We start from the raw sequence: 12,889 nt of genomic DNA on the forward strand, positions 1-12,889 counted from the left end.
ATTGTAGACTATATTTGAACTGCTTGCGTTGGTTTTTTTTTTTGCCTTTTCGAGCGTGTACAGTAGAGATTATATATATATATATATATATATATATATATATATATATATATATATATGTACACACACACACACACACACACATATATATATACATACATATATACACACATATATATATATAAAAAGCGAGATAATTCAGTGCTCAGTGCAGGAAACCGAACATGTTTTCAATCATCCGGTTTGACACCGTGAGCTCCTCCCGCTACACTTCCCATAATGCTTTGTGAAACAGGTTAGCCTTTTTTTAAGTTAGCATTTGTTTACATCTGTGCACCGTTTAAAGTAGCCGAATTAGCCGTTAGCAGCTTCTGTTTGCAGCGTGCTCCTGAATGTGCAGACCGCTAACAGTGGGGTTTCACGTGATGCTGAAGGAAACCTATAAATGTGACGATTCTCAGGCAGGTTCAGGAGCCGGTTTCACGAACACTTTTTTTTGTAAATAAATTTAGTTCTTAAGTTCGTCCAATACAGATTTATTTTACAAATTTAAAAACGTAACTTCTGACCGCAAGAAAAATTAGATTTTTTTTTTTTTTTTGGCGCAAACTACGATAATCCAGTTTGAAAGTACTTTTAAAAGGATAATTCCAGTTTATTTCCACTTTTGTATCGTGGACTTTGTGACGCCACGTTTCCCGAAATCTCTTCAAACAGAGATGGAAAGTACAAAAATAAAAAAATAAAAAAGAGTTATCTTGACTCTCCTGAGAGACACAGCAGGCTGAAATAACGCAGAATTCTCCTTTAATTTCCTCTGCGTTTTCGGAGCCACTGCTGGTGCTCTAATCAGTTCAAACCCTGTGTTTTCAGGAAAACCTGCCTCCACCTGTCCCTCGTCCCCCTCCGCTCCCCGCCGTCCCGGGGTGTCGCCTCGCGTTTTGAAAACCTCTCAAATTTAACGCCACTTCCAAGTCGTCTCAAAATAAACTACTTTGACAGTTTTATTTCTGAGGATTTGGAGGACTGTGGCTGTTTTGACACACGTTTCAGATGGTTAGTGTGTTTATTCTCATGGCTGGTGGTTGTATTCGTTCTTCTAACAATGCAACGACAGATTATTGATTGACAGAAAATGAATCGCATACCGTTTTGACAGTTACATAATCAACTTTGGCATTTCTTTTTTGTGGTAATTGTTGCGATTAAAAATGACAAAAAAAAGGTACATTTTACAGCAGCTTTTCTTGCGAAGGAATTTACAAAGTTCGTAGTGATTTTCTTTTCTTCTTTTTTTTTGCGGTAAAATTGCAGGAATTCACAAATTGGCAACTTAAGTTAACAACATTGCACGCTCTCGCAAATATTGTTGATATTTGCATTAATTATTGCGATACTTCCTGTTACACACTGTACTCTCGAGTGGATCTAAACAAAACGTCAGGAAAAAAGGAAAACTGACAGAAAAACGCCTCACTGTTACCGTTATTAAAAAAAAAAAAAAAAAAAAGTAAATATGGTCCGAGGTGTCGGCCCTTCAGAAGTGAATCTGCTCTACGTTCTCCCTCCCCCCCGCTCCTCTCCGTTTTACCGTCTACAAGTGTATTTTTTTGTGACAGGATGTTGGTTGTTTCTTTTTAAAAGTGGTTGAAGCTCACGTAAATTCAGTGAAGCAGAAAGCGCTCGAACAACACTCCCTATTTCCACGACTTCTCCCGCGCGTCATCCTCTTTGTGTTTCTGCACGACCGCTGCCGTTTAACGTCTCGTTTACCTGCCGAGCACCTGTCGACGCAAGTCGCTCCTAATGTGCGATTTTTACCTTCGTCCATCTCTGCTGTTTCAAAACGCGCAGTTGCGGCTCGTTTGTTTTTCTGTCTCTCCTCTGAATCCAATCTTTGATAACATTTCCCAGAATCCCTTTTTGTTGTTGTTGTTGTTGTTGTTGTTGTAACTCCGCCCCACGTGCTTTATTTAGTCTCCTCTTCCCTTCATCAGCCCCTTCGCTCCCTCCTCCACCTCCCAGTCTGACGGCCTCTTTGTTGTTTCCTTGGTGGCGCAGCGCCCCCTACAGTCTGACCGATACAATCCTCTGCTTTTATCCACACAAATTAAAACATTATTGAGTGGTTTTTTTTTGTTTTTTTTCATGGAACACGCTGCACCTTCACTGATGCAAAGCGCACAGTATCAAAACGGATGTGACGTCAAGCTTCTCTTCTCCCGCTCTGTATATTCTTCAGCTTGGACGTGTACTCAGTTTATTAGGAACGCCGAGCTGAATCGAACACAAATCTCCCGCAGCAAATCCTCCCTTTCATCACACCGTTTTAGAGAAGTGTCGAGTCTACTTCATGGACGATTTAGAGAATGGAGTTTCAAAATAAACTACTTTGACCGTTTTATTTCTGAGGATTTGGAGGACTGTTGCTGTTTTAACACACGTTTCAGATGGTTAGTGTGTTTATTCTCATGGCTAGTGGTTGTATTCATTCTTCTAACAATGCAACGACAGATTATTGATTGACAGAAAATGAATCGCATACTATTTTGACAGTTAAATAATCAACTTTGGCATTTCTTCAAGCAAAAAATGCCCCAAATTCTCAACTTCCTTTTTCTGAACCTTTTTTTTTTTTTTGGTCTGCAACGTGAATATTTTAACACGTTTTATGGCTCGAGAGTGATCAGTTTTAGCTGCGCTGCTTTAATCCATTTATACCCCCATTTTTTTAATGCAGTTTGAATGCATTTAAATCCTACACTACAAACTTCAGGCCCTTTCTGATTTTATGTCGGTTTAAATTTGAGGTTTTACCTTAATATCGACACCTATGATATTTATGGAGTAAAATTCTCAGACTGTATCAGGAGTCGACTCATAAAAGAATATAACTCCAAAATATATTGCTCTGCCTGTTGTGAGGTATTATACTGACTTCCTTTTACAAGTAAAAAGTATTTTGGGGTCTGAATCTCAAAGTCTTTAACGAGTTAAATAAAGACAAATAGAGCCAATGAAACACTTAATAACCATCATGGAGGGAAGAATTGCTGGTTTGAGCTCGGTGTTCCTAATAAACTGGAATCTGTCTGTCTGTCTGTCTGTGTGTGTGTGTGTGTGTGTGTGTGCGCGTGGGTGCGTGCGTGTGAGACGGAGAGTTAAAGTGTTCCACCGCCACTGTTCTTCAGCATCACTCTGCACCTGAAGATCTCCTGCCCCCCCTCCTCACCTGCCCACTCCCAGACGAGCCTCGACTCCGCCGACCCGCCGTCTCCGCCGCCGTCTCCGCCGCCGCTCCGCTGGCTGCCACGTCAGCCCGCCGTTCCCCACGTCAGAATCCGGTTGGAGTCGGACCGCGAGGAGTCCGGCCTCTACTCCCAGCACCTCCTTCATCCGCCTTATCCTCCGCCTCCTCCTCCGCCTGAAACACACACAGACTGTCACAGGAAGCTGCAGTGCGCCGACCGCTGCGCCGAAACCATTCTGTAAACACAAACACACACACACGTACGTACACACACACACACACACACGCACACACACACGCACACACACACACACACACACACACACACACACACGCACAGGGGGAAGGTGCAAAGTGTTGCATACTGACCATCACCTGCACCTTCGTCACATTTTAGTTTCTCCTCCATCCAACCTGACGCTTTAAAAAGCAGCTTCCTGTAAAGACACCGATAGAAAGAAACAACCAAAACGTGTTCATAAACACGTGACCCCTCCGTGACCCCGTGTTATCGGCCTCAGTACTGCTGTCCCCTCATTTGTTTGTCTAAATTCTTTAATTTTCTTGCGCATTTAAAGAGATGTAGAGAGGAGGCTGATTTTTCATCATGTTTTAAGTATCTTCTGGATGTAAAGCCCCCAAAACGTGTAATAAAAAAAACACATTTAAACAACTGTTGGGTCTCTTCAGATTTTTACACTCATTTTGCGTGGCGCGATAGGAGTGCCATAATAGAGAATTTATTCTTTTACAGATTTATTATTGGGATGATTCAGGAAATGAATATGGAAATATAAAGACAAATAACAAAGTTTAAAAAAAATATTGCTTTAACCGGATTGTTTTTGTTTTAACTGTATTGTCTTTGCATTTCTCTATTGCTTTTGCTTCCCCTCTATTGTTACTGTTTTTGCTTTTACTTGAAAGGATGAGCTGTCAATCACCTGGACTTGGGCGGGCTTTGCACTGACTTCTGGTTTCTATGCTGGTGACAATCAGACATGGAGACAGGCATATTTTTCCCAAAGCCAGGAAGCTGTACTACGCAGCGCTCCATACGTCTGTCATGCTTTTAATTTGAAAAGGTAAGGAAATGCTCTGTGTGACTTCCTTTTGTTTGTTTAGTTTTATTTGTAAAAATGGAACTATTTTTAAATATTATGAATGACTCTAGTGTTAAAACAGTTGATCAGATCATTTTTAATAATGGTTAATTTCTGTGATGCTGTGCAGTTGGAAATGTAATATTTTTTGTAATTTTACATTTAATTAAATTTTATTATTGACAAACACAAATGCAGGAAAAATAGGAATAAAATATCAAGTGAGGTCCTATCAGAAATTTCTGAAAAAAAGCAAATTTAATGCTTTTTCTCAATAAAAAATAAATACTGCAATTTAAATACTACCCCTGCATTTAAAAATGTCACTTAGCTTAAGGAGTACCCAACTAATGTGGCTAGTACTCCATTATACTTTATTACAACCTTTTATACATCAGTTTTTCTATCTTTAGCAATTGCATTTAATATAAGCTCGTGTTTTGTGTGTAAAATCTTAATGCAATTAAAAATAATAGTGCATAAAGTTTGCACTTGTACTCCAGTAAATGTACTTGATCGATGCCGGATAGAAATTAAAGTAGGAACACCGTAAACTAAAGTTTAAAATATTCTATTATCTCAGCACTACTTTGGTTTATCAGGACAAGTTTATCAATGAGAATTCAAAAAGGCTGCGAAGACTTTTTCTGCTTAACTGTGAAATAATCAAACAACCATGTGACAAAAAGAAGGCTTTTTATTTGTTTTAAACAGTTGGAACAGCAGGAATTAAATGCTCTGCCTTAACGTTATAATAAAAACTTATTAACTTCAGGTTTCAGATAAATTGGACTTTAACCTGCCAGTGAACATTTAGCACTTTAACCACAACAACTTTCCAGTTCTATCATCATCATACGTTTTGTTTTCTGGTACACAAATTCAGGCTAAAGCAAAAGTGAAATTATTAAACAGCCAAACAATTCAAACTTCAGGAATGCTCAAACTTTATTTAAATGTTTAAAAAAAAAAAAAGGAATGAGTGACAACGAATTGGAGGAGCGCTCTGAACACATCAGCGGGAGATGGACTTCAGCTTAGTTTCCTCCCCTCAGACGCAGCACCAGATGGAGGGTGGACTCCTTCTGGATGTTGTAGTCGGAGAGGGTGCGGCCGTCTTCCAGCTGTTTGCCGGCAAAGATGAGACGCTGCTGGTCAGGAGGGATGCCTTCCTTATCTTGGATCTTTGCCTTGACGTTCTCGATGCTGTCACTGGGCTCCACCTCCAGGGTGATGGTCTTGCCAGTGAGGGTCTTCACAAAGATCTGCATGCCTCCCCTCAGACGCAGCACCAGGTGGAGGGTGGACTCCTTCTGGATGTTGTAGTCGGAGAGGGTGCGGCCGTCTTCAAGCTGTTTGCCGGCGAAGATGAGACGCTGCTGGTCAGGAGGGATGCCTTCCTTATCTTGGATCTTTGCCTTGACATTCTCGATGGTGTCGCTTGGCTCCACCTCCAGGGTGATGGTCTTACCGGTCAGGGTCTTCACAAAGATCTGCATCCCTCCACGAAGACGCAGAACAAGATGGAGGGTGGACTCCTTCTGGATGTTGTAGTCGGAGAGGGTGCGGCCGTCTTCCAGCTGTTTGCCGGCGAAGATGAGACGCTGCTGGTCAGGAGGGATGCCTTCCTTATCTTGGATCTTTGCCTTGACGTTCTCAATGCTGTCACTGGGCTCCACCTCCAGGGTGATGGTCTTACCGGTCAGGGTCTTCACAAAGATCTGCATGCCACCGCGGAGACGCAGCACCAGGTGGAGGGTGGACTCCTTCTGGATGTTGTAGTCGGAGAGGGTGCGGCCGTCTTCCAGCTGTTTGCCGGCAAAGATGAGACGCTGCTGGTCAGGAGGGATGCCTTCCTTATCTTGGATCTTTGCCTTGACGTTCTCGATGCTGTCACTTGGCTCCACCTCCAGGGTGATGGTCTTGCCAGTGAGGGTCTTCACAAAGATCTGCATGCCTCCACGAAGGCGGAGAACAAGATGGAGGGTGGACTCCTTCTGGATGTTGTAGTCGGAGAGGGTGCGGCCGTCTTCCAGCTGTTTGCCAGCGAAGATGAGACGCTGCTGGTCAGGAGGGATGCCTTCCTTATCTTGGATCTTTGCCTTGACGTTCTCGATGCTGTCACTGGGCTCCACCTCCAGGGTGATGGTCTTGCCAGTGAGGGTCTTCACAAAGATCTGCATGCCTCCCCTCAGACGCAGCACCAGGTGGAGGGTGGACTCCTTCTGGATGTTGTAGTCAGAGAGGGTGCGGCCGTCTTCAAGCTGTTTGCCAGCGAAGATGAGACGCTGCTGATCAGGAGGAATGCCTTCCTTATCTTGGATCTTTGCCTTGACGTTCTCGATGGTGTCACTGGGCTCCACCTCCAAGGTGATGGTTTTCCCGGTCAGGGTCTTCACAAAGATCTGCATTTTGACACTATAAAGAGAAAATACAAAACTTAATTATTTTAAGTCAGTAAGTAAAGGAGTTGTAATTGCAAGATAATTTAAGTTTTGGTCTGTACAGGATTCAGTGAATGAAACTGCAAAACCTGTCAAACCTGTTTCAGGGTTAAAGAATGACAGCAGGGGGAAAAAAAAAAAAAAAAAAAAAAAAATATATATATATATATATATATATATATATTAGGCTAAAACTAATGATTCTAAATTAATCTGCTGATCAATAACTCACTGTATATATAGTTTGTCATTAAAGTTTGATGTTGTAAAGATGACGTCATTCAACGTTTCGTGCGAGCAAAAAAAATATGCATCATCACCGAGCTACGTTGCTAGGCTAACAGTCAGCTGACGTTGCAGTAAAATTAGGCCGCGACACGCGCCACCCTTTTCTTCGAAGATTTGCGTCTCCATTCACCGACACAACTTGTACGGTTTACGACTAAAAAAAAACAAACAACCAATTACAGCGGAAAGGCCGTTCGGTTGTTTCCGGTGAACGGGCGTTTTCCGTTCAACTGTCGAGCCGATAAACAGGCTAACCGCCGGTGAAGCCAACAAGCTAAGATAACCGGAAGTCGCCAGAAATGACCGGCGTTTTGTAGACAGCTTGGCCACACACACACACAAAAAAAAGCAATCCTCGGTCCATTAAACGTCTTTTAAGGTTAATCTTTACGGATATTATCGTGTGAATTAAAACACCGAATTCTGATTAAGGCCACGGCTTGGCTTCGTTTTCGCTTCGCGCGGGCCTCAAAATTAGCCTCATTAGCTCCCCTAACAGCTGACGTAACCTCGATTCATTCGGGACCAACGGCTAAATTTAGACAAATTCATCACAAATAACATCACATACGATGAATTTAGCCTAAAAAAAAAAAATAAATAAAAAAAAAATTATAATTAGTCTTTAAAAGAAAAAAGAAAGAAAATGCTAATTACGTACAAGCAAATTGTTCCCAGCGGTGTTCGTTGTTTGCTCCTCCGGATTCTGCCTGCTGTTTAACGAAGGAGGAGCAGCCGAGCGGTATTTATACGCAGCGAGGCCGGTATCCTTCCGCTGTTCCACCCGGCGGAACTATATAAAATATAATTATCTACGAACACGCCATGACGTTTTTTTTTTTTTTTTTTTTTTTTCGTAATTAAACAAAAGAATACTCTCGGTAAAAAAAAAAAAAAAAAAAAAAAAAAAACCCAACGTTTTAATTTAATTTAGAAAAAAAAAAAGGCAATGGCCATCGGAAGAGAGAGTTTACAAAGAAGATCGACGCGGATGTAGACCGTGGCCTTGCGCAAGAAACAGGAAACGGTTGGCAGTAATACTTTGACAAAATAAATGATAAATAAATTATTGATACATTTTCCCAACAGAGAGGACACAATTTAATAACTTTAAATTATCATTATTAGTTGTTGTATGACTCTCGTTTGTATTTTCCAACCAAAATACAAAATGTCTGTCTTACAAATGAAGAAAATATACATGCAAACTTGATAATAATATCAGAAATAATGCCACACAACCTCAAAGTTAAAACCAGCACAAAGGTGGTGAAGGTTTTTTTTATATATATATATATTTTAATTTTATTTAAATCATATTTGGCATATACAAGAAATTATACAGGACAAACAATATATTATAGACTGCGCTAATATTATTTTTTAAGTACAAACAGTACTTACAACAGAAAATAGATAAATAAAAAGAACAACAATAATTAAATTAAAGAAAAGAAGACAAGCAAAAATAACTAAAGAGATCAGATATCTAATCAGGAAGCCTTTTCTGGATGTGACTGTAGACTTTCAAGGGTTGTTCAGCTTTTACTCATTTTTAAGCTTTCTTAAAATTTATGAATTAATTGATGAAGACTGAGAAGTTAAGTTGTAGTCTGACATGAATGAATCTGCGAGGAATCGTTTAGCCATAATATTATAACGTTACCCAGCATTTCTTTTCTTTTTTGGCCTTGTAATATATCTAAAATTTTGATCTCATTAAATATTAATTTGGGAGATTTAGAGTTCTTATAATGTTTGAAACCCTAAATATCAGAATCACAAAAAATACAGTTTGTTTTTTTTCCAATGTTAAATCTTCTTCTCAGGACCTCTGCACGAGGATAGATGTCGTTTATCATTTCAAAGTGAGTTTCCTTTGCTGTTGGTGAGATGGGTGGACTGAGGTGTTCGGTTGATGAGTTCAGATGTTCAGAGCGACTCACGATTTTCTTTTGTACATTTTTTTTCTCCATAAAATCCAGATGATGAAAACACAGAGAAGGTATTTGTGGAGTTGACACATCATCAGTCTGCATGCCTTTCACCATAACCAACATTGCTTGTGTGAATTGCTTTGATTGTCTCAAGTAAAAGCCATTCACAGACACATTTAATGTGAAGTGGACAGAAAAACAGTTCTCGGTGGTTATCGAGTACTAATATAAAGATATTCTTTTGAACAGAATCCTCTGTCCTTCTAGATTTTCTTCTGCAGGTTTTCAGGCATCCAGTTGTATTTGCGTCAGCGCCCTCTTGTGTGCAGATGGTAAACAGCATCTCTTCTACTCGTCACTCCTGTAAGTTCTGCTGCTCCCTGCTACGGTTCGCAGTAATTCTTCCATACGGGTACAATTTATTTCCTTTTCTTTGCACTTCTTTCTGACCAGATTCTGTTTTTTTTTTGTTTTTTTTAAATAAACACTGTCAGCTGGATGTTTTCCACGAGTTTCTTAATAAATTATTCTTCCACGTGTGGAGGATTCAGGGTCTAAATTGAGTTGTTGATACCGTAAAAATGATGTAGTTTTTGTCTCAGTTCCCGGATAGGCATCATGGGTTCCTGCAGCCTGAGACATTTTTTACTACCGATAATGCTATGCGACAAAGTCCAGATTTTGACGTCCATTTTCCGACTTTTTTATGACATTTTGGATGACTTCCATTTTCCGACTTTTTTTCATATTTTGGAAGACATGCTGTAGTATGACTTTTTAATGATAATTTGGACGACATGTTATAGTTTGACTTTTTAATGATATTTTGGACGACATGTTATAGTTTGACTTTTTAATGATATTTTGGACGACATGTTATAGTTTGACTTTTTAATGATATTTTGGACGACATGCTATATATAGTATGACTTTTTAATGATATTTTGGACGACATGTTATAGTATGACTTTTTAATGATATTTTGGACGACATGTTATAGTTTGACTTTTTAATGATATTTTGGACGACATGCTATATATAGTATGACTTTTTAATGATAATTTGGATGACATGCTATAGTTTGACTTTTTAATGATATTTTGGACGACATGTTGTAGTATGACTTTTTAATGATATTTTGGACGACATGTTATAGTATGACTTTTTAATGATATTTTGGACGACATGCTATAGTATGACTTTTTAATGATAATTTGGACGACATGCTATAGTTTGACTTTTTAATGATAATTTGGACGACATGCTATAGTATGACTTTTTAATGATATTTTGGACGACATGTTATAGTATGACTTTTTAATGATATTTTGGACGACATGCTGTAGTATGACTTTTTAATGATATTTTGGACGACATGTTATAGTATGACTTTTTAATGATATTTTGGACGACATGCTATAGTTTGACTTTTTAATGATATTTTGGACGACATGCTATATATAGTATGACTTTTTAATGATAATTTGGACGACATGCTATAGTTTGACTTTTTAATGATATTTTGGACGACATGCTATAGTTTGACTTTTTAATGATATTTTGGACGACATGCTGTAGTATGACTTTTTAATGATATTTTGGACGACATGTTATAGTATGACTTTTTAATGATATTTTGGACGACATGTTATAGTATGACTTTTTAATGATATTTTGGACGACATGCTGTAGTATGACTTTTTAATGATATTTTGGACGACATGTTATAGTATGACTTTTTAATGATATTTTGGACGACATGTTATAGTATGACTTTTTAATGATATTTTGGACGACATGTTATAGTATGACTTTTTAATGATATTTTGGACGACATGCTGTAGTATGACTTTTTAATGATATTTTGGACGACATGTTATAGTATGACTTTTTAATGATATTTTGGACGACATGCTGTAGTATGACTTTTTAATGATATTTTGGACGACATGCTATAGTTTGACTTTTTAATGATATTTTGGACGACATGCTATATATAGTATGACTTTTTAATGATATTTTGGACGACATGCTATATATAGTATGACTTTTTAATGATATTTTGGATGACATGCTATATATAGTATGACTTTTTAATGATATTTTGGACGACATGCTGTAGTTTGACTTTTTAATGATATTTTGGACGACATGCTATATATAGTATGACTTTTTAATGATAATTTGGACGACATGCTATAGTTTGACTTTTTAATGATATTTTGGACGACATGCTATATATAGTATGACTTTTTAATGATATTTTGGACGACATGCTATATATAGTATGACTTTTTAATGATATTTTGGACGACATGTTATAGTATGACTTTTTAATGATATTTTGGACGACATGCTATAGTATGACTTTTTAATGATAATTTGGACGACATGCTATAGTTTGACTTTTTAATGATATTTTGGACGACATGCTATATATAGTATGACTTTTTAATGATATTTTGGACGACATGCTGTAGTATGACTTTTTAATGATAATTTGGACGACATGCTATAGTTTGACTTTTTAATGATATTTTGGACGACATGCTATATATAGTATGACTTTTTCATGATATTTTGGACGACATGTTATAGTATGACTTTTTAATGATATTTTGGACGACATGTTATAGTATGACTTTTTAATGATATTTTGGACGACATGCTGTAGTATGACTTTTTAATGATAATTTGGACGACATGCTATAGTTTGACTTTTTAATGATATTTTGGACGACATGCTATATATAGTATGACTTTTTGATGATAATTTGGACGACATGTTATAGTATGACTTTTTAATGATATTTTGGACGACATGTTATAGTATGACTTTTTAATGATAATTTGGACGACATGTTATAGTATGACTTTTTAATGATATTTTGGACGACATGTTATAGTATGACTTTTTAATGATAATTTGGACGACATGCTATAGTTTGACTTTTTAATGATATTTTGGACGACATGCTATATATAGTATGACTTTTTAATGATAATTTGGACGACATGCTATAGTTTGACTTTTTAATGATATTTTGGACGACATGCTATATATAGTATGACTTTTTAATGATATTTTGGACGACATGCTGTAGTATGACTTTTTAATGATAATTTGGACGACATGCTATAGTTTGACTTTTTAATGATATTTTGGACAACATGCTGTAGTATGACTTTTTAATGATAATTTGGACGACATGTTATAGTATGACTTTTTAATGATATTTTGGACGACATGCTGTAGTATGACTTTTTAATGATAATTTGGACGACATGCTATAGTTTGACTTTTTAATGATATTTTGGACGACATGCTATATATAGTATGACTTTTTGATGATAATTTGGACGACATGTTATAGTATGACTTTTTAATGATATTTTGGACGACATGTTATAGTATGACTTTTTAATGATAATTTGGACGACATGTTATAGTTTGACTTTTTAATGATATTTTGGACGACATGTTATAGTTTGACTTTTTAATGATATTTTGGACGACATGTTATAGTTTGACTTTTTAATGATATTTTGGACGACATGCTATATATAGTATGACTTTTTAATGATATTTTGGACGACATGTTATAGTATGACTTTTTAATGATATTTTGGACGACATGTTATAGTTTGACTTTTTAATGATATTTTGGACGACATGCTATATATAGTATGACTTTTTAATGATAATTTGGATGACATGCTATAGTGTGACTTTTTAATGATATTTTGGACGACATGTTGTAGTATGACTTTTTAATGATATTTTGGACGACATGTTATAGTATGACTTTTTAATGATATTTTGGACGACATGCTATAGTATGACTTTTTAATGATAATTTGGACGAC

General features: G+C 37.3%; 2 protein-coding genes across 2 annotated transcripts in view; one reads left to right on the top strand and one right to left on the bottom strand.

The window, feature by feature from the left end:
* Positions 1-3,229, top strand: part of slc4a5b (solute carrier family 4 member 5b) — a 33,585-nt gene extending 30,356 nt beyond the window's left edge. The window contains exon 27 of the mRNA XM_069166505.1: positions 3,192-3,229. The gene's annotated coding sequence lies outside the window, so the exon portion shown is untranslated. The remainder of the gene's footprint in view (positions 1-3,191) is intronic.
* Positions 3,230-5,032: 1,803 nt separating this feature from the next.
* On the bottom strand, positions 5,033-7,831 carry LOC138208568 (polyubiquitin-C). Its single transcript, XM_069166546.1, has 2 exons — positions 7,747-7,831; positions 5,033-6,771 (listed from the first exon to the last, which is right to left on the bottom strand). The coding sequence occupies exon 2, from the start codon at positions 6,762-6,764 to the stop codon at positions 5,391-5,393; it is 1,374 nt and encodes a 457-aa protein (XP_069022647.1). The 5' UTR covers positions 6,765-6,771; positions 7,747-7,831; the 3' UTR covers positions 5,033-5,390.
* Positions 7,832-12,889: the final 5,058 nt, after the last annotated feature.

Source organism: Embiotoca jacksoni, unplaced genomic scaffold (genome assembly GCF_022577435.1).
Source record: "Embiotoca jacksoni isolate LCO1_2020_lvr unplaced genomic scaffold, fEmbJac1.0.p SCAF_10, whole genome shotgun sequence".
NCBI classification, from domain to species: Eukaryota; Metazoa; Chordata; class Actinopteri; family Embiotocidae; genus Embiotoca; species Embiotoca jacksoni.